Source organism: Salvelinus sp. IW2-2015, linkage group LG17, assembly GCF_002910315.2.
Source record: "Salvelinus sp. IW2-2015 linkage group LG17, ASM291031v2, whole genome shotgun sequence".
In the NCBI taxonomy this organism is placed as follows: domain Eukaryota; kingdom Metazoa; phylum Chordata; class Actinopteri; order Salmoniformes; family Salmonidae; genus Salvelinus; species Salvelinus sp. IW2-2015.
The window spans coordinates 27,570,451-27,593,711 of record NC_036857.1 but is presented as its reverse complement, the minus strand read 5'-3'; the positions used below and the strand labels follow the sequence as shown (position 1 = coordinate 27,593,711).

The following is a 23,261-nucleotide window of genomic DNA, read 5'->3' as shown; positions in this document are numbered from 1 at the left end:
TGCAGAGATACCGTAGCGAGATCCTGAGGCCCATTGTTGTGCCATTCATCCGCCGCCATCACCTCATGTTTCAGCATGATAATCCACAGCCCCATGTCGCAAGGATCTGTAAACAATTCCTGGAAGCTGAAAATGTCCCAGTTCGTCCATGGCCTGCATAATSACCAGACATGTCACCCATTGAGCAGTTTTGGGGTGCTTTGGATCGTACAACAGTGTGTTCCAGTTCCCACCAATATCCATCAACTTCTCACAGCCCACGAAGAGGAGTGGGACAACATTCCACAGGCCAAAATCAACAGCCTGATCAACTCTATGTGAAGGAGATGTGTCACACTGCATGAGGCAAATGGTGGTSAGACTAGATACTGACTGGTTTTCTGATCCACACCCCTACAGGTATCTGTGACCAACAGATGCGTATTTGTATTCCCAGTCATGTGAAATCCATAGATTAGGGCCAAATGAATTTATTTCAATGGACTGATTTCCTTGTATGAACTGTAACTCAGTAAAATCTTTGAAATTGTTGCATGTTGAGGTTATATTTTTGTTCAGTGTATTTGATACCATTCTACTTATTCTGCTCCAGCCATTACCACAAGCACATCCTCCCCAAGGTGCCACCAACCTCCTGTGGTAAATAGATATAAAGTAGTTAAAGCAGTATGTAAACATTATTAAAGTTACCAATGTTCAATGACTCTGTAAAGTGCCTTCGGAAAGTATTCATACTCCTTGACTTATTACACATTTTGTTGTGTTATAGCCTGAATACATTTTTTTTATTTTTAAATCCCATTTCTTTCTCTAACACATCTATCTACACACAATACCCCATAATGACAAAGTTGTTGTGAGGTGTTTACAGAACAACTGGTGCTGTGAGATTAGGATATCAGGACCTGCTTAGACAAAGCAATTGTAACAGTAGAGCAAGGGATAGCAATATATGGGAAAATTAATGGCTGCAGTGTTGCCGTTATAATGAGTACATGATGCATGGAATGCCAAGGCATAAATGTATGAAAGCATAAATTCTTATTTTAAATATATGTAGTTTTGTCCTTGTCTATTAATGTTATGTACTGTATATGTAATGTTTTATGTGGACCCCAGGAAGAGCAGCTGTTGCTTTAGCAGTAGCTAATGGGGATCCTAATAAATACACACACAGTGTGGGGGTTATGGAGGGGGGCTGAAACAGCCCGCGGGGACGGAAGGAAAAGGGCAGAGGAAAGGGCCGACGGGGAATGGACGGGAACGGAAGGCCAGCCAGCAAGATAARGGCACGCACACACGCACGCAAGCCATGGCTGCTCAGGCAGGCACCACTGATTGCACCTCGCCACCCCACTCAGGGCAAGATCTCTCTCCTTGTCCTGCACCTTAGCAACCAGTGTGTATCTCCGGATGAAAGCCGAAGTGCTTCCAAGCAGCACACATACATCTAAACTCTTATCTGCAGAGAGAGGAAGGAGAGCGAGAGTAGAGGTAGCGCCAAGTCTAGGAAGGGGAGATTACATCTCCCCCCCAACACACACATACATAAACAAACACATAAACAATGTGTGCCTTTACCTGGTATCTAAAATCATATTGCTGCGGAGCTAAAGCTTCAGTGATTCGATACTTCCCAAACCGGTCATCCGTCTTCTGGCAGGGTTCTAGACCAACTTTTTCCACTGGTGGCAATGACCTGACCTCTGACCCATAATGTACCTGCATTCCATACAGGACCAGGCTAATAACATCTATCCATCTTTTAAATTAGCACGCCCTTGCAGTGCTTGACATTCAAGTTAATTTGCCAGGAGCACACTGGGCCAGTGCCAACTGAAAGCTACTGGCCCGAATGAAAGGAATACTGGCCCACGAAAGCGGATGATCTACAGTACCCTCCACGCACAAATAATTACATTTTAATTTGACAGTATTGATTGTATGGAGGGAAAAGATTAAGTGGTTGCGCAATCTCAAAGGGTGTGTAACAATGGTAAATGTAATAACTTTTCATGTAATAAACCCAGTAAATGTAATAACTTGCCGGTAAACGCAATAAAATGTTGAACAGTAAACGTAACTTATTACATTAAGCGCTGATTATTACATTAACTGGTGAGTAACAACCTTTTCATAAACAATATAATAACTTCAACCAATCATGCAATAACATAAAATAAAAAATTGTATGTACTACTTCACTCAATTCGATGCACATACCACCACCTACTGCCAATCACAACAGAAACAAAGACATGCACATCAATGTGTGCTTTTGAGTGTCTATGTATGACTATTCCTGTATGATGTGCATGAGTTTGTTTCTGTTGTGATTGGCAGTAGGTGGTGGTATGTGCATCGAATTGAGTGAAGTAGTACATACTATTTTTTATGTTTATGTTATCAGGTCAGTAGCAACATACCAAAATCAATGTCTTTATGTTTAATTTCCTTTATTTTATCCCTTACTTTGATGGACATGTGCAAAACCCTTCAATCTAGCACTCCATGCAGGCTCGAGTAAATCCTCAAGGTATTTGAACGATTTCAAATCTGGATGGCAGATCTGGTTGGCACCAGGGCAATTGGTATCAAATTAACATGTTGAGTAAATTTGCCTGAAACCCGAAGACTTGCATTAGCTCCACAAGCTAACCAGGTAGAGGCACACAGATTGTTTATATGAACTCAAAAATCGAATCAAATTGTGTCACATGCGCCAAATACAACAGGTGTAGACCTTACAGTGAAATGCTTACTTACAAGCCCTTAAACAACAATGCAGTTTTAAGAAAATACCCCAAAAAAGGTAAGAGAAAACATTTTTATAATTAAAGAGCAGCAGTAAATAACAATAGCGGGGCTATATACAGGTGGTACCGGTACAGAGTCAATGTGCGGGAGCAGCGGTGTCGAGGTAATTAAGGTAATATGTACATGTAGGTAGAGTTATTAAAGTGACTATGCAGAGATAATAAAAGAGAGTAGCAGCAATGTAGAAGCGGGGGGGAAGCAATGCAAATAGTCTGGGTAGCCATTTGATTAGATGTTCAGGAGTCTTATGGCTTGGGGGTAGAAGCTGTTTAGAAGCCTCTTGGGTCTAGACTTGGCGCTCCGGTACTGCTTGCGGTACAGTAGTAGAGAGAACAGTCGATGACTAGGGTGGCTGGAGTCTTTGACAATTTTTAGGGCCTTCCTCTGACACCGCCTGGTATAGAGGTCCTGGATGGCAGAAAGCTTGGCCCCGGTGATGTACTGGGCCGTACGCACTACCCTCTGTAGTGCCTTGCGGTTGGAGGCTGAGCAGTTGCCATACCAGGCAATGATGCAACCTGTCAAGATGCTCTCGATGGTGCAGCTGTAAAACCTTTTGAGGATCTGAGGACCCACTCCAAATGTTTTCAGTCTCCTGAGGGGGAATATGTTTTGTTGTGCCCTCTTCACGACTGTCTTGGTGTGCTTGAACCATGTTAGTTTGTTGGTGATGTGGAAACCAAGGAACTTAAAGCTCTCAACTTGCTCCACTACAGCCCTGTAGATGAGAATGGGGGCGTGCTCAGTCCTCCTTTTCCTGTAGTCCACAATCATCTCCTCTGTCTTGACCACATTGAGGGAGAGGTTGTCCTTGCACCACACGGTCAGGTCTCTGACCTCCTCCCTATAGGCTGTCTCTTCGTTGTCGGTGATCAGGCCTACCACTGCTGTGTCATCGCCAAACTTAATGATGGTGTTGGAGTCGTGCCTGGCCATGCAGTCATGAGTGAACAGGGAGTACAGGAGGGGACTGAGCACGTACCCCTGAGGGGCCCCAGTGTTGAGGATCAGCATGGTGGATGTGTTGTTACCTACCCTTACCACCTGGGAGTGGCCCGTCAGGAAGTCCAGCATCCAGTTGCAGAGGGAGGTGTTTAGTCCCAGGATCCTTAGCTTAGTGATGAGCTTTGAGGGCACTATGGTGTTGAACGCTGAGCTGTAGTCAATGAATAGCATTCTCACATAGGTGTTCCTTTTGTCCAGGTGTGAAAGGGCAGTGTGGAGTGCAATAGAGATTGCATCATCTGTGGATCTGTTGGGGCGGTATGCAAATTGGAGTGGGTCTAGGGTTTCTGGGATAATGGTTTTGATGTGAGCCATGACCAGCCTTTCAAAGCATTTCATGGCTACAGATGTGAGCGCTATAGGCCGGTAGTCATTTAGGCAGGTTACCTTAGTGTTCTTGGGCACAGGGCCTATGGTGGTCTGCTTGAAACATGTTGGTATTACAGACAGACAGGGAGAGGTTGAAAATGTCAGTGAAGACACTTGCCAGTTGGTCAGCATATACTCGGAGTACACGCCCTGGTAATCCATTTGGCCCTGCGGCTTTGTGAATGTATAAAAGGTTTTACTCACATCGGCTGCGTAGAGCGTGATTAAGTTTCAGTGTTACTTGCATCGAAGCGAGCATAGAAGTTATTTAGCTCGTCTGGTAGGCTCGTGTCAATGGGCAGCTCTCGGCTGTGCTTCCCTTTGTAGTCTGTAATAGTTTGCAAGCCCTGCCACAACCGACGAGCATCGGAGCCAGTGTAGTACGATTCAACCTTAGTCCTGTATTGACGCTTTGCATGTTTGATGGTTRATCGGAGGGTATAGCGGGATTTCTTAGAAGCTTCCAGGTTAGAGTCCTGCTCCTTGAAAGTGGCAACTCTACCCTTTAGCTCAGTGCGAATGTTGCCTGTAATCCATGGCTTCTGGTTGGGGTATGTACGTACAATCACTGGGGGGACGACGTCATCGATGCACTTATTGAGGAAGCCAGTGACTGATGTGGTGTACTCCTCAATGCCATCGGAAGAATCCCGGAACATATTCCAGTCTGTGCTTGCAACAGTCCTGTAGTTGCTTCTTCTGACCACTTTTTTGTGCTGCGTCTTGCTTTAATTTCTGCTTGTAAGCAGGAATCAGGAGGATAGAATTATGGTCAGATTTGCCAAATGGAGGGCGAGGGAGAGCTTTGTACGTGTCTCTGTGTGTGGAGTAAAGGTGGTATAGAATATTTTTCCCTCCAGTTGCACATTTAACATGCTGATAGAAATGAGGTAAAACTGATTTAAGTTTCCCTGCATTAAAGTCCCTGGCCACTCGGAGCACTGCCTCTGGATGAGCATTTTCCTGTTTGCTTATGGCAGAATAAGGCTCATTGAGCGCGGTTTAAGTGCTAGCATCGGTCTGTGTTGGTATGTAGACAGCTACGAAAACTCTCTTGGTAGATAGAGTATGTCATGATAAACTGTAGACCACACTATCTTAGGAGAGCAAAACCTTGAGACTTCCTTAGATATTGTGCACCAGCTTTTGTTTACAAATATACATAGGCCGTTAACAAATATACATACACTCTATCCTGCCGATAGAGTGTATAACTCGCCAGCTGTATGTTAATGTCATCGTTCAGCCACGACTCTGTAAAACATAAGATAATACAGTTTTAATGTCCCGTTGGTAGGATATACATGCTTTCACTTCGTCCCATTGATTTTCCAGCAATTGAACGTTGGCTAACAGTATTGGCAAAGACAGATTAGCCACTCGTTGCCTGATCCTCACAAGGCACCCCAATCTCTTTCCGCGAAATCTGGGATTTCGGGGATGAGGGCCTGTTTGGGTGTTTGGAGTATATCCTTCCCGTCCGACTCATCCAATTCGAGGTGAGTAATTGCTGTTCTTATGTCCAGAAGCTCTTTTRGGTCATAAGAGACAGTAGCAGCAACATTATATACAAAATAAGTTACAAAAAATGTGAAAAACCGAACAAAATAGCACTGTTGGTTTAGAGCCAATAAAACGTCAGCCATCCTCTCCAGCGCCATCTTATGTTTGTTTATGTGTTTATGAAAGTAAAAACATTGATTTTGGTATGTTATTCCATGACTGGTTGAAGTTATTACATTATTAATCAAAATTGTTGTTACTCACCGGTTAATGTAATATGCACTGGTTAATGTGATAACTTTTCCTGCTAAATGTAATAAGTTTTGTTTACCATTCAACATTTTATTACGTTTACCAGCAAGTTATTAGATTTACCTGGTTGATTACATAAAAAATTGAAACGTTATTACAAATAGAAAATGTATTACATTTACCGGTGTTATTATGTTTACAATTGTTACAAGGTGTAATTCAGGGTTTTCCAAACTTGGTCCTCGTTTTAACGTTTAAACAGTCACACCCCTATTTTGCACCAAGCAATGTACAGTTTAGGTTACATGTGATGGCAGAGTTTACTAAACAAATGCCCCACAATTGATACAAATCATCATGATATTCTGCCAGCTAAGCCTACTTTGCAGTGAACATTTAATTCAGAAGGTTTTTGGGGAAAGCCTTTAGAAATGTTCATTCAAACATCACATGATGACTGAATGGCGCATCGCAAAGATTCAACCAAGACACATGGTTGTCTAAGTCTTAATTTAAAGGAAAAAAACAAAAACCAGCAGACACTAGGCCGTCCATGGAATGACTTTGACATCCTTCCTCTACTGGGTTAGAGTAACTGTACGGTGCCACCAGTCAGTCAACCGGGCCAGGTAGGCAGTCAGACAGAGTGTGTGTGTGTGCACGTGCGAGGGTGTGTGTGTTGGGCATCCACTCTGAGACATCTAGCAAGATGCTCTCGGAGTGAAGTAACTGATCCCAACAACATGTAACATTCTGGTGAGTAAACAGCGATTAACCAGCCCTTCAATTATCTGCTTTATCACCTCAGTTGTCCTTTGGAGAAGGGAGGCCATAATGTCTCTGTAAACAAACACAAATTCAGAGAGACTGAGGGGGACAAAGTCTTAAGGGGAGGAAACGTTATGGAGTTAGTTATCACTAACAAAATGTCTTCCTTTATTCAGAGTGGAAGGGAGGAGGAGAAGGTCGGTCTGGTCGGCAGACCTGGATTCAATACTATTTGAAATCATTTCAAATACAGTAGCTATGATAGACTGAGCTTGCCTGTTGCAATGGAACCGATAGACAAGTACCAAAAGAACAAACACTGCTCACTTGGCATTCCAAGCAGGCTAAAGCAAACACTCAAATAATTTAAAATATATATTTTTTAAATGTATTGAACCCAAGTCTGGTTGGTCGGACCCAGTGACCTTGGCCTTAAATCAACCTTCACAAGACAAGACTAGTTTCAGTCTGCGGTCGCCGGTCGGTTCAAGACCTGAGAGTAATTAGTCTCTGTCTACAGTGAGCCATGCCCATGGCCACAGAGAGATCAGAGCGAGCATGACAGGACAGGGCAACTCCACGTAGACCAGGCCTTGGGTTGTGGCTGGCGTTCATTACACCTCATGACTGATGTTCCTAGGTCAGACCTACACAGTCAGTCCCAGACCTTTTCATCCTCTACAGACAGTATGAGCAATGCAAATGGGTGATATAACTCGGTCATTGAGCATCTCTCAGTCTTGGCCTTCCATTGATACCTATGTATATTATGGATACGTCCAAAATGGTATACTATTCCCTAATACTATGCACTACTTTTGGCCATAGGGGCAACCTGTATTATTTTTGCTCTGTTCCAGTCTACAATGGTGTAAGACCAGATGTTGCTCATTGTTTTGATCAGTTCCCGTACAACTGTTTGTTGTGTTAGGCTTCAAGGCACACAGGTTATTATGGAAAGTCTAGCAGCTCCTGTCCTGTGCTAACATTAGATGGGAACCGCATGTGCATTCTTTGGAAAACGAGATGAGGGGTTTGAATTAGTCGTGCAAAAATTTCTTTAATTGTTTTTTCCTTCTTCATCAAGCACACTGTGTTCTATTCCTACAACAAAGGCATTGAATAATGAGGGAAGTATGTAGGTACAGTGCATTCGAAAGTATTCAGACCCCTTCCCTTTTCAGTACTGACTTACCACTCATGTATGTTGCAAATAAGTAGAGAAGACGTATTATTGAGTAGAACTTGTAAGGTAGTCATGAAAAGTAAGTAATTTTTCCCCCCATGAGGTTGTGGCAACATACTGCCATCTGATGGCGACTAGAATCAATTGCATAATAGGAACTACTTAAAATTGATGGTCCTTGAAAATAAATATTAGTGCTTGAAAAAGTAATTGAAAGTCCTTGAATTTGACTTGCCACTGTCTGTACGAACCCTGTACTGTACCTAAATGCGTTTTACGATTGTAGTATTAACTTCCTCAACTTCAAAACAAGCWAAATCTGACTAAATAAATGCCACCTATACTTCTCTGTAGTGCTGATGGTTAAAAACTGCATACAGAGTTATGAATGCTTACCCTTAGGCTATGGCCAGACAGAGATTTTGTCTCAGAAAATTACAGATTGAGCCAATGTTATTTTTTGTTGTTGTAATTTTTACCCACTTTCTCTTCCCAATTTCGTGATTATGATCTTGTATCATTGCTGCAACTCCCCAATGGGCTCGGGAGAGACTAAGGTCGAGTCATGCGTCCTCCGAAACATGACCAGCCAAGCCGTGCTTCTTAACACCCGCTTGATTAACCCGGAAGCCAGCTGCACCAATGTGTCGGAGGAAACACCGTTCAACTGACGATCATTGTCAGCCTGCAGGCACCCGGCACCGCCACAAGGAGTCGCTAGAGCGTGATGAGCCAAGTAAAGCCCCAGGCTGTAGTGACGCTGCAACACTYCGAWGCAGTGCCTTAGACTGCTGCGCCACTCGGGAGGCCAGAACCAAATGGTTTTTCAATGGGAGACATTTGTTGACAGATGGACAATGGAGATCATTGCCAAACACGCACGCAACTCTTCCGAAAATAGTTGACTAACTTTTGACAAAAATTGACAATTGATGAATGCATGTGATTTCATCTGTCTCTGTGTGGCCGTAAGTTTACTGATGTGCAATTGTACAGTGCTTACCCTTCTGGCCAGGCCCAGGGCGATGTAGCACTTCTCTCCAGCGTCCACTATCTCCACCTCAAAGTAGTGGCAGCGTGTGCTGAGGGGCTGCCTGGCCTGGGCCAGACCCACGTCCAGGATGCTCTTCCCCTTCCCGACGTACTCCAGGAGCTGCTAAAGTGTGTGTGTGGGGGGGGGGGGAATAGGGTCAGTATTCATATACAACATACTGTAGTTTTGACTAAGTTGGCCTTTCGCGAACACGCTTGGAGTACTCAAAAGACAGATACACCTAAAGCCGGGCGTACACTACACGATTTTGGCCCCGATTTAGCTGTCCCAGACGGGAGACAAAATCCACATGTTGTTGCCTACTCTGGGCGCGCGAGCGTCACCGACGTTCGTTTAACGTGAGTGGGTCAGAGACGCAGTCTGAGGTCTACCGATCACATCTTTGAGCCGTCCCAGAGCTCCCGATATTTTCAAACATGTTTGCTTTTATCGGCACAAAATCTGCTATGCTCTTGTAGTGTGAGATGTGCAACAACAAGTTTTGAGAATGGTGATCAGCAATAGCCAATGAGAGCTTGCCAGAGAAGATGCCAGTGAGAGGATGATGTTGTATCGCATCACCCAGAATGTGTAGACTCTCGAGCAGGAACCATGACTACTACTGGTAGCCTATGCATTTGTACTTGCAACCACCAATTGACACAGCTTTGTAGTTCACAAGCAATGCTGTTCAATAAAAAATGTATTGGCTAGATATTTCAACTCTGTATGGCAAGCATGAATGTTTGAGGCTGGTTTGAGCTACAGCTCATTCTAGCTACGTTAACAATCTAATCACATCGCCACCTTGTTTTTGCGAGACAGCYTGATATCGAGAACCCTCACGACCAAGTGAAGAATCTTGTAATGTGTGACGTCTATGCCACATCATTTAGTATGCGTTGGCAAGACAAAAAACTACAGGAAACACAGAGGCAGAGATGTTAGGATTTTGGAAGTCGTGTAGTGTACAACCGGAATAAGGAGGAAGTCACCAAGTACAGACTAGCAAATGTACTAAATAGGGAATTGTGTTCCATTTTGGGACACAGCCATGCAGTCATACTCCCACTGTAACAGGCACGCCRAGGTTGATCATGCGTAAATAGTCTCGCCAAATATTCCACTGATTGAACATTATAATAACTTCTCCATGGAAGGCTTAACAGATCCTATAGGAAAAACACATTACTAAGCCTCAGAAGAACAGGTTTCTATGGGAAGGGCAAGTAGGTGGGCAGCTAGGCAACCAAGTGCTGCTCCTATTTTTCCATCCAGTGTGTCATAGAGAATAGAGAGACCGAAGGAACGCCTTCAGTTTGAAGTGGAAGAGAAAAGATGACAGACAAAGTGGGGGTGGACTCCTCTAATAAGCTTGTGACAACACCTGGGTGCGTTAAGGTAATAGGCCTACAGCGGTTTTGAGTTATACTTCAAAAGGAAAGGTTTCCCTCAATTAAATGATGATGAATGTTGCCTGGTTATCCATCCAGTGGAAATAAATAACTTCCTAACTAGGTCTCAGTCAAGAAAATATAGTTTTCTTTCAATTATTCTGTGACAGATTGAATGAAGGACCAATCCAGGTACAGTGTTCCTTACAGTACCTGGGCATACTACCTCACACCCAAATTACATACTCCTTACACCAGCAATATCAAGCGAGAAAGGACAAACACAGGCCAGGACCAACTTTGTCAAACTCCACTCTCAACATGAAAACTGTCAACCATATATTCTGGAGTGGCCCTTGAGACAGCGTTTTCCATCACCATCAACAAAACACCAAATGATGGAATTTCTTGTAGAAGAATGGTGTCACATCCCTCCAATAGAGTTCCAGACACTTGTAGAATCTATGCCAAGGTGCATTGAAGCTGTTCTGGCTCGTGGTGGCCCAACGCCTTACGACACTCTGTTGATGTTACCTTTATTTTGGCAGTTACCTGTATAATATTGCTGACGACCCAGATGCTACAGTCTGGAATGGAATCTGCACATGAAAGCTATATTTAAAGTGGACAGGGATCGTGAAAGTTGATCATCTGAAAAATGTTTATTTATTGGCAAATACTTTTAATCTTCCAAGTCACAATCTGGTTATTACACGTCCTAAAACTCAGACATGAAAGACATAGTCAGCATCTGACAAAACGAAAAAAAATCTTCCCTTTAAAATAACATAATTCATTCTATTACTGACTCTGTCTGGACAGTTACAAAAAAATACAAAAATGAGTGCCCTGTCTTGTCTTGTGTGTCCTCAACTCACAGGCCTGCTCTACATTAATGAGTACCCACTTCTTTACAATCTTGTTTTTAGACTGTCCTTTCTTGTTCTCTTGCTGCTATCTTATCCTTCTCCTCAACCTCTTCAACTTTCATGCCTGGACAGTAGCTGTTATTTTGAGGGGGAGAGGGAGTTGCAGCGAGTGTGTTGTCACACCTTCCCGCCTCTGTGATGCTGAGTAATGGAGAGAGAGAACGAGAGAGGTAGAGAGAGCGAGAGAGAGGTTTTTAATCAGCTCTCCCTCCCAGCAGCTTGGAACACGCTTCAGTGAGAGTGCTGACAGATGCCTGCAGTCATTCTCTCTGCTCTCCCTTTCGCTCTCTCACTCTCAATCTCTTCCCTTTCTCTCTCTGATCATGGCACCATCCGGGGTGGTGGTGTCAGGGCTGGTGGTAGGGGTAGTGTGTGTGTAGGGGGGGGGGGGCTAGGTCTTCCAAATTTCCTGTCACTCCTGGAGGCATTTGGAACAAACGTAGGAGATTAGAGGGCCTCTCCCTCCCAACCAGCCCGCTTGGGCTTGGTACCTGTTTGGCTGCCATTGTGTGCTGCCTGTGTAAAATGTTCTACTGCACCCCAAAATGGCACCATATTCCCTATTTAATGCACTACTTTGGTCCAGGGCTCTGGTCAAAAGTAGTAACGACACTAAATAGGGAATAGGGTGCAATTCGTGAATCAGACGATTACTCACCAGTTGTCTACCAAATTACCTATCCATCAATCATACTTAGCCAATTGATCCCAAATAACCTAGCAGAAGATCCTGGACTATTTACATTGACATGCCCACCCTCCCTTTTGTTTTTACAATGCTGCTATTTTGTACTTTATTTACTAAATATCTTCTTAACTCTTTCTTGAACTGCATTGTTCGTTAAGGGCTTGTGAGTAAGCATTTCACGGTAAGGTTTACACCCGTTTTATTCGGAGCAAGTGACAAATAAAAATTGATTTGACTGACCAAAACACAACCAACTATAATTTTGACACAGACCATTGATAGCCTTCTATCAGTGGTGTTGCGTATGGCCAAAAAGCTGGCACGCAGGCCGCGCCGTCTGTGCTGAAGCAATACAGCAGCACCTGAAAGTGTGTAATTGAAACTGAGTCAACATACTGCAGAATCAAAACACACTCCAAAAATAGAAATAATCAATCACTCATTCCCTCACTATTACTTGGTAAATAAACTCACCACAGATGCCAAATTCAGAGGAATGTTTTGAACACACACTGGGGTGAGGCTGTGAAGGTCTGAGAGAGAGAGAGGGAGACAGAGAGAGAGAGAGAGGGAGACAGAGAGAGAGGGAGTGTGAGATTATTTTTCTACAGCACCCAATTAAATCAATCACTCACTCAGGACAATGACTCCAAAGTCTGTTTACATTGACTGTGTGTCAGGTGAACTGTAGGTCTACATGGCAGGTGGTGTGGAACATAGAAATAAAATGAAGTAGGGCATAGAACGGCCGCTGGTCCACCCATCACGGAACGTTGACTTGAAAGGAAATAACCATTCGAGTCTTATGTCTATGGCGTGTGAAGACACTGAAGTGATGTGGACAGTGGAGTAGGCCTAGATAAAAGCAGAACCTGCAAGAGGACAGGGATCAAAACACAGCCTTTGCTTACCACAGTATAGAAAGCAACACTAGCTTCGTAGCCTATGGTGTGGTCTCTTACATCCATCACCTTCCTGTGTTTGACTAGCCAAAGAAAGGCCCACAGAGGGATGCTTCTTATTTGAAAAGTTGAAGTAGTGACTCCTTAGTTTTAAAACATTTTCTTATAAGCTGTCTTCCGGATGTACTCAACACAACAACACCAGACAGTCATGGCCCCATTCATCTTAAGATAGCTAGGTGGGACAACCAAATTTCAGTCATAGTAAGTACATTTTTCTCCTCAATAAAATAGCTCAGCGAAGTCAGAGCTAGTAAGGGGGAGAAAAGTAAAGTGTGAGTGTTAGTTCACTTGTACTTATATGATACAACTTTTTTTTTGGGGGGGGGGCTGTGTCATCGACTCCCATCCCTTTCATGCAGACTCCTGCATGGTTTCCACTTTCCACCTTTAATCTCTTCCTTCCACTTCTGAGTGGAAGTTGAGTCGAGTAACTCTCTTTCAAAAGAAAAGAAGCAGCTGTTACCTAAAAGGTGTTTAGAAAGTCATTATTACACTTTGTGACATAAGTGAGTCAGTGTAAAAAATAAAAAAATGTTTTAAACTCCCTTAGCAAAAATCTCCCAGTTGGGGCCAGGAATGACCTTTATATAATTCTTCAACTACACACACACACACACACACACACACACACACACACACACACACACACACACACACACACACACACACACACACACACACACACACACACACACACACACACACACACACACACACACACCTACTCCCCACATGATGTGATATTAAGACCATAATTGCCTGCAGCAGAAGCTTCTTGCTACCCCCTACCCCCACTGATAATCTCTGGTTCGTTAGCTCCAGGGAAGGGGGTGGGGGGCGAGAGAAAGAGAAGAGAGAATGTTAGTTACCTCCAATGAAAGAGAGGAGCTTCTAATAGTTTTGTGGTGATAGCTGGGAAACAAATGAACTCTGACTGTTTTATTTCCTCTGCAGAAAAACAGAGAGATGAGACGTCCCTGCTGTTGTTTTCCTGGTCACCAGCATACCAGCATCAAGTCACATTATGCTGGCTTGCAAAGTGATGTCGAATTCCTATTGGACTCCAGCACCAAGTGGGGATACAGTGCCTTTGGAAAGTATTCAGACCCCTCGACTTTTTCCACATTTTCTTACGTTACAACCTTGTTCTAAAATGGATTAAATAAATAAATAGATCCTCAGCAATCTACATACAATATCCCATAATGACAGTGAAAAGTTATTTATTTTTGCAAATGTATTACAAATAAAAAACTGAAATACCTTATTTGCAATAGTATTCAGACCCTTTGCTATGAGACTCGAAATTGAGCTCAGGCACACACCTGTCTATTTAAGGTCCCACACTTGTCAGAGCACAAACCAAGCCATGAGGTCGAAGGAATCGTCCGTAGAGCTCAGAGACAGGATTGTGTCGAGACACAGACCTGGGATAGGGTACCAAAAATGTTGTTCAGCATTGAAGGTCCCCAAGAACAGATGCCTCTGTCATTCTTAAATGGATACATTTTGMAACCACCAAGACTCTCCCTAGAGCTGGTCGCCCGGCCAAACTGAGCAATCGGGGGAGAAGGGCCTTGGTCAGGGAGTTGACCATGAACCCGATGGTCACTCTGACAGAGCTCCAGAGTTCCTCTGTMGAGAAGGTTGTCTTTCTGGAAGTGTCTCCCATCTCTGCAGCACTCCACCAAATCAGGCCTTTATGGTAGAGTGGCCAGACGGAAGACACTTCTTAGTAAAAGGCAATTGACAGCCCGCTTGGAGTTTGCCAAAAGGCACCCAGACCATGAGAAACAATATTCTCTGGTCTGATGAAACCAAGATTGAACTCTTTGGCCCGAATGCCAAGCGTCACGTCTGGAGTAAACCTGGCACAATCCCTACAGTGAAGCATTGTGGTGGCAGCATCATGCTGTGGGGATGATTTTCAGAGGCAGGCACTGGGAAACTAGTCAGGATCGAGGCAAAGATGAATGGAGCAAAGTACAGAGAGATCCTTGATGAAAACCTGTTCCAGAGCACTCAGGACCGCAGACTGGGGCAAAGGTTAAACTTCCAACAGGACAACGACCCTAAGCACACAGCCAAGACAACGCAGGAGTGGCTTTGGAACAAGTCTCAATGTCCTTGAGTGGCCCAGCCAGAGCCCGAACCCGCTCGAACATCGCTAGAGAGACCTGAAAAAAGCTGTGCATCGACGCTGCCCATCCAACCTGACAGAGCTTGAGAGGATCTGCAGAGAAGAACAGGAGAAACCCCCCAAATACAGGTGTGCCAAGCGTGTAGCATCATACCCAAGAACACTCAATGCTGTAATCGCTGGCAAAAGTGCTTCCACGAAGTACTGAGTAAAGGGTCTGAATACTTATGTAAATGTATAATTTAAGTTGTTTTATTTTTTATAAATTAGCAAAAATGTATAAAAAAACTGTTTTTGCATTGTCATTATGGGGTATTGTGTGTAGTTTAATGAGGGGGGGGGGGGGGGAAACTATGTAATCAATTTTAGAATAAGGCTGTAATGTAATAAAATGTGGAGAAAGTCAAGGGGTCCAAAGACTTTCTGAAGGCACTCTATATTTCTGTTGACCCCCTGCAGTACCTCTGTGGACCCCCGGTTGAATACCCCTGGCCAATATGAATTCTAGCTACTTTTGAACCACACGTTGTGCCCTAGAAACTAATGTAACACTGTAAATACATTGGTTTATTATAAAAGTGAAACATTTTGATACAAATACCGGTCATTGAAATTACGAAATCATTTATGGAATATTTGGTTTCTACATTGTGTAAAAAGCACTATTTTCCTATTGGGATGCAATACACTGAAAATGGTACACTGTTTCTTTAAAAACGTCAGGTTTGTGATGTCGACATACAAGAGATCTATCATTCATTCATTGCTATGATCATTGATCTCCTGAAGAAGATATTCCTTTTCCTTTATTTCTGTGCCCCCAAATGTTTGCATATACTGGTAAAGTTACTAGGTTGTTAGATAGCTAGCCAATGAGGTAACATTACTGAACAAAGTGTAAACAAATGGTTAACGACGTCGCCAGTTTTAGAACAGCCAACGACATGGTTTATGAATGTAAAATGCAGTCCCTGTGATCCGCTATAGTAAGATACAAATGTTGCGGCGGTAATATTGGTCAGATCTTTTGACCTGGAAGTAAGCCACTTTTGCTGTAGTACTCATTTGTTTCTCTAGGGTAGGAGGAAACAAGGGTAGAGCAAAGCCTTATCATTACAACAATTATTATCTGGGAGATTTTGCTAGTTTTCCTAGTCGCACAGCAAAATATTTTGTCGTACTTTAGAGCTCTGATGGTACATTTTTCTACCCAATATTTTGGAAATAAGGTACAATCATCACTGCGCTTTGAAATGTAGGTGAAGGCAATTTACCTGTAACACACCAAATACGACAAGACACAGACCATGCTGGTCTTCTAGGCAGAGTTCCTCTGTCCAGTGTCTGTGTTCTTTTGACCATCTTAATCTTTTATTTTTATTGGCCAGTCTGAGATATGGATTTTTCTTTGCAACTCTGCCTAGAAGGCCAGCATCCCGGAGTCGCCTCTTCACTGTTGACGTTGAGACTGGTGTTTTGCGGGTACTATTTAATGAAGCTGCCAGTTGAGGACTTGTGAGGCGTCTTTCTCAAACTAGATACTCTAATGTACTTGTCCTCTTGCTCAGTTGTGCACTGGGGCCTCCCACTCCTCTTTCTATTCTGGTTAGTGCCAGTTTGCGCTGTTCTGTGAAGGGAGTAGTACACAGCGTTGTACGAGATCTTCAGTTTCTTGGCAACTTCTCGCATGGAATAGCCTTCATTTCTCAGAACAAGAATAGACTGACAAGTTTCAGAAGAAAGTTTGTTTCTGGCCATTTCGAGCCTGTAATCAAACCCACAAATGCTGATGCTCCAGATACTCAACGAGTCTAAAGGCCAGTTTTATTGCTTCTTTAAATCAGAACAACAGTTTTCAGCTGTGCTAACATGATTGCAAAAGGGTTTTCTAATGATCAGTTAGCCTTTTAAAATAATAAACTTGGATTAGCTAACACAATGTGTCATTGGAACACAGGAGTGATGGTTGCTGATAATGGGCCTCTGTACACCTATGTAGATATTCCATAAAAATAAAAATCAGTCATTTCCAGCAATAGTCAGTAACAACATTAACAATGTCTACACTGTATTTCTGATCKATTTGATGTTGTTTTAAAAATGGACAAAAAAAATAGCTTTTCTTTCAAAAACAAGGACATTTCTAAGTGATCCCAAACTTTTGAACGGTAGTGTATATTTTGAAATAGAGCATCGGTGAAATTTCCCTTTAAGTCAAGTAAATGTATTGCAGTAAAAAAAAATTGAATTGTTTGTTACAAAATCTGTTTTTGCATTTACATTGATTGATTAAATCAATAAATGTATCTTATGCTACACAAAGATTTTTTTTAAACGTATCCTATCCGTTAGTTGGATTTATTGCACCCGTTACTGAAATGGTTGTTCCAGTTTAAATGGTTTACGTCAGGGAAACTTTTATGGGGTCGGGGCCACAAACATTCTGGGGGGGGCGCAGTTGCTCGAGGGTCTGCGTAAGCACATCCATGCCCACACATGCAGTCATAGCCGGCCCTAGCCTTCTGAGGGTCCTAAGCGAAATTTGGTTCGGGCCCCCCCACCTTGCAAGCAAAACATTTTAGCGGCCCCTCTCTTGACAGCGGAGAGAAAGACGTCATTTTAGAGTTAATTTCCTGCAATTCTACACATTTTGCCATGGGACGTAGTGAACATTTTGTAGTTTTAAAGCAAGTTTGCTGCAAATCTAAACATTTTGCCATAGGGTGGAGATAAATGTTTGCAGTTTGTAATATAATATCTGAGTGACTTGGGGGCCCCCCGGTCGGTTATTCAACCATAATTCCTACAAGTTTAGATATCTGGACGCTAGACTAACTTAACAATCACATGGGCTAATTGAGTGACTGTCATGAGAAAAACTACTGATGCACAAACAAATAAAAATATTGCACTTCGTTCAATCTACTCTTCTAACTCTCAACAGTAAGTTGAAAACACAATGAATGCTGGTCAGCCAGCACAACCAGTTAGACCATGCTAGTTGGCTTGCAGAACCAGRGAGACCATGCTGGTCAGACCAGCTTGACCAGCATCAGACCAGCACAGACCAGCTTAAAATTCATGCTGGTCTATGCTGTTTTTTTCAAAAGGGCTAAAGAGAATAAATGGAACATACGAGAGAAGAAACATCTCTATTGTCTGTGGTTGCACCCCAAATGGCATTCTATTCCCTATATAGTGCATTACTTTTGATCAGAACCCTAAAGACCATCAAAAGTAATGCACTATATAGGAAAAAGTGTGTAGAACAGCTCAACTAACTAACAACTCGGCTAAACTATGATGAACCAGAACCAATATTTTGAATATCATCAAGAGTCACAGTCTTACTTTCAACTGTAGCTGGCTATTTAAATCAACAAAATTCTCAATCTGCGTCACTGTCATTCGTGTGAGATATCTCTCGCCATCTAGGACATTTTTCAGAAATTATGCAGACTTAAGCGGAAATTTTCAGTGAGATGTCTAGTTAAAGAAGCAGGTTGGCCCGGCCTCGCCTAAACCTCCCACATGCAGTATTCATCAGAGCTTCCTTTCATACTCACAAACACACACTTTCTCACGCTGTTCTGTTCCCATCGTGGACACAGTCAGAGGACACTCTGGTCGATGCCACTGCCTGCAGTGTCTGCCTGCCTGCCTAGTGGTTCTCAACAGGGGAATTACACAGTTTATGGGAAACTGATGAACTTCAGCAGATCAAACAGTATCATGATGGGATGCATGACAACTGTTCCTCCAAGGAAGGAACCAGGCAACGTTAGAAGGGTGTTAGCTCCTCTAGCAAATGGAAATAACATGACTGGTGGTTCAGATAGAACTCTATGGAGAGGTGCATGTGTTGGCTGGAGACCAGCACAGATGATAATATATTTTATGTGCTGCTCAACTTTGGGTGGGGGAACCTGGAAGGGGCAAGAGGACATGATGATTTGATCTTTCTAAGTTAATTGACACACTAAGAAGAATAACTTGGGATTTGATACTAGAACAGTCAGCCCATTTAAAACTTCAGGAGGACACGTGTGTGTGTGTGTGTGTTTTTGGTTTTACTATCCTTGTGGGGACCAGAAGTCCTCACAAGGTCAGTAAAGCAAAGAACAATCTGACAAGGCGACATTTCACAAGTCCCCACAAGGAGAAATTATATTTTAGGCTTAGGGGTTAGGTTTAGGGTTATGGTTACAATTAGGGTTAGGTTTAGAAAAAATAGGATTTTGATTGGGAATCAATTGTTTGGTCCCCACAAGGATAGTAAAACAAATGTGGGTGGCAGATAGCCTAAAAGTTAAGATGGTTCAAATCCCAGAGCCGGCAAGGTGAGAAAAAATCTGCCATTCTGCCCTTGAGCAAGGCAGCTAACCCACAACAACCACAACTGCTCCCTGGGTGCCGATGACGTTCGATTAAGGCAGCCCCCGGCACCGCTCTGATTCAGAGGGTTTTAGTTAAATGCAGAAGACACATTTCAGTTGAATGCATTCAGTTGTGCAATTGACTAGGTATCCCCTTTTTCCCCAATGCAGCCCACGGGCGGTAAGTGTAAAAGTGTCTAGCCAGAACATTATGGGGGTGGGGGGGTGCAAACTCAATATACTTTGAAATGAATAAAACCAAATCGAAAACTGTGTAGAAATGAACCTACATTCATATAGTTACTTGACGGTGTCCAGCTCACTGATAATCACCTAAATGAAAGCTAGAGAGTCAGGGAACATAGAAAATGGTGTTATATTGGTGACAACAGAAAGACAGTGTCAGCCATGCAGGTGTATGTGCGTGCGTGCATGTAAGCGAGGTGTGTGTGTGTGTGTGTGTGTGTGTGTGTGTGTGTGTGTGTGTGTGTGTGTGTGAGGGAGAGCTCAGTCATTCCAGCAGCAGACTGAGGTGCTGCCCAGTCCTCTGCAGCACTATGCTGGGTGGGGGGGATTAGCTTGGTGGGGACAGCCGCTGCTGTGGCAACAGGGAGAGAGGGATTTGGCTGCTTGCATTTGTATCAAGCAGCACGTACGCAGCACAGCCAGCCAAATGCCTCCACACAAGACAAAACATACAGGAGCAAGAGCGGACAATGCAACTTATAACATGTCTTATTTCAATTGGGAGTTTTAGTCTATTAGTCAAAACTGATTTATATGGATTACACAATACGTGTTCTGTCTGTTTTGTGTACCTAACATTAAAAACCATGACAAAAGGAGTTCAATAAATCAGTAATTATGTAATATTATGACATTAAGGGAATTGAGCAATCCCCCATCCCCCCAAGAATAACAGACAGAGACAGACCAGTCAAACATTTAGACACACCTACTCATTCAAGGGTTTTTCTTTATTTTTTACTATTTTCTACATTGTAGAATAATAGTGAAGACATCAAAACTATGAAATAACCTGATTGCTCAGATTAGAGCTGTCCGCCTGGCCAGGAAGAGTCTTGGTAGTTCCAAATTTCTTCCATTTAAGAATGACGGAGGCCTCTGCTCTAGGGGACCTTCAATCCAGCAAAACATTTTTGGTACCCTTTCCCAGATCTGTGTCTCGGCACAATCCTGTCTCGGAGCTCTACGGACAATTCCTTCGACCTCAATGTAGAAAATAAAAATTATTAAAAACCCTTGAATGAGTAGGTGTGTCATAACTTTTGACTGGTACTAATATACATACATACGTAGGTACGTACGTACGTACACACACACACACATACATAAACACACACATAAATAAACACACACATACATAAATACATACAGTTGAAGTCGGAAGTTTACATACACTTAGGTTGGAGTCACTAAAACTCGTTTTTCAACCATTCCACAAATTTATTGTTAACATTTACGTCATTTAGCAAACGCTCTTATCCAGAGCGACTTACAAATTGGAAAGTTCATACATATTCATCCTGGTCCCCCCGTGGGGAATGAACCCACAACCCTGGCGTTGCAAGCGCCATGCTCTACCAACTGAGCCACACGGGACACGAGCCACACGGGACACGTTAACAAACTATATTTTTGGCAAGTCGGTTAGGACATCTACTTTGTGCATGACACAAGTAATTCTTCCAACAATTGTTTACAGACAGATTATTTCACTTATAATTCACTGTATCCCAATTCCAGTGGGTCAGAAATGTACATACCCTAAGTTGACTGTGTCTTTAAACAGCTTGGAAAATTCCAGAAAATGATGTCATGGCTTTAGAAGTCTCTGATAGGCTAATTGACATAATTTGAGTCAATTGGAGGTGTACCTGTGGATGTATTTCAAGGCCTACCTTCAAACTCAGTGCCTCTTTGCTTGACATCATGGGAAAATCTAAAGAAATCGGCCAAAACTTCAGGGGGAAAAATTGTAGACCTCCCCAAGTCTGGTTCATCCTTGGGATCAATTTCCAAACGCCTGAAGGTACCACGTTCATCTGTACAAACAATAGTACGCAAGTATAAACACCATGGGACCATGCAGCCGTCATACCGCTCAGGAAGGAGATGCGTTCTGTCTCATAGAGATCAACGTACTTTGGTGCGAAAATTGCAAATCAATCCCAGAACAACAGCAAAGGATCTTGTGAAGATGCTGGAGGAAACAGGTACAAAAGTATCTATATCCACAGTAAAACAAGTCCTATATCGACATAACCTGAAAGGCCACTCAGCCTTTAAAAAAGCCAGACTACGGTTTGTAACTGCACATGGGGACAAAGATTGCACTTTTTGGAGAAATGTCCTCTGGTCTGATGAAACAAAAATAGAACTGTTTGGCCATAATGACAATTGATATGTTTGGAGGGAAAAGGGGGAGGCTTGCAAGCCGAAAAACACCATCCCAACCGTGAAGCATGGGGGAGGCAGCATCATGTTGTGGGGGTGCTTTGCTGCAGGAGGGACTGGTGCACTTCACAAAATAGATGGCATACAAAATAGATGGCATACTTCCAAAGTTGTGCAAAATGGCTTAAGGACAACAAAGTCAAGGTATTGGAGTGGCCTTCACAGAGCCCTGACCTCAATCCTATAGAAAATATGTGGGCAGAACTGAAAAAGCGTGTGGGCCAAAATTCACCCAACCTATTGTGGGAAGCTTGTGGAAGGCTACCCGAAACGTTTGACCCAAGTAAAACAATTTAAAGGCAATGCTACCAAATACTAATTGAGTGTATGTAAACTTCTGACTCACTGGGAATGTGATGAAACAAATAAAAGCTGAAATATATAATTCTCTCTACTATTATTCTGACATTTCACATTCTTAAAATAAAGTGGTGATCCTAACTGACCTAAAACAGGGAATTTTTACTAGGATTAAATGTCAGGAATTGTGAAAAACTGTGTCTAAATGTATTTTGCTGAGGTGTATGTAATCTTCCGACTTCAACTGTACACACACCCCATCGGAAAAGAAGTTGGGGAGAATGGGACCACCCTATAATATATATATATATATATATATATGATAACTTTTCTATTACATTGATTCTATGAGTTTGACTCAGTTTAATCTCAAGAACATAAACTATAACAGCAATGTACATTTGAAAATGGAGGACATAGCCTATGTTATTATAGAGAGGAAAACTTGTGGTGGATGGGTTTAGGGTTTTGCTAGACAGGCGTGATGCTGACAGTTGGTAAACAGCTGGGATCTGATACCCACTTATCTAAACAGGAGCGCCCGTCCCGCCAACTGCAATGTAAACAGTGTTCAAAGACAAGGACTCCATGGAAGGCAAGTCAGTGCCATCACCATTGTACTACTCTGCATTCTGTGGCTTTGCACTTCTCAATTCAAGCCCCATAAAAATCACACTTGTCAGAAAAGTAATTTACAGTGCCTTCAGAAAGTAGTCATACCCCTTGACGTATTCCACATGTACGTAGATCTCTGACATAGAATTGTGATGAGGCTTATATCTGACAAGGGTATAAAACAATTTCTAGAGTGATGAAAGTTTCCAAGAGTACAATGGTCTCCATCATTTGGAAATGGAAAAAAATGGAACTACCCAAACTGCCTAGAACTGGTCGTCCAACCAAACTGAGAAATCGGGCCAAGAAAGACCTTGGTTAGGGAGATGACCAAGAACCCACTGACCACTCTGACAGAACTGCAGAGTTCCTTGGCTGAGATGGGAGAACCTGCCAGAAGGACAACAGTCTCTACAGCACTTCACTAATCTGGGCTTTATGGG

The 23,261-nt window shown here is 42.9% G+C and overlaps 1 protein-coding gene across 7 annotated transcripts in view; it reads right to left on the bottom strand.

The window, feature by feature from the left end:
* The window catches only part of spryd3 (SPRY domain containing 3), a 90,993-nt gene that overhangs the window by 29,852 nt on the left and 37,880 nt on the right, over positions 1-23,261 (bottom strand). For 4 of the 7 annotated variants that reach the window (XM_024006358.2, XM_024006362.2, XM_024006359.2 and 1 more), the window contains one exon: positions 8,904-9,056. The exons of 1 other annotated variant lie outside the window; for it this stretch is intronic. In XM_024006358.2, the coding sequence (XP_023862126.1) occupies positions 8,904-9,056 (153 nt within the window). The remainder of the gene's footprint in view (positions 1-8,903; positions 9,057-23,261) is intronic. 2 more of the 7 variants (XM_024006360.2, XM_070448038.1) reach the window with 1 other exon arrangement.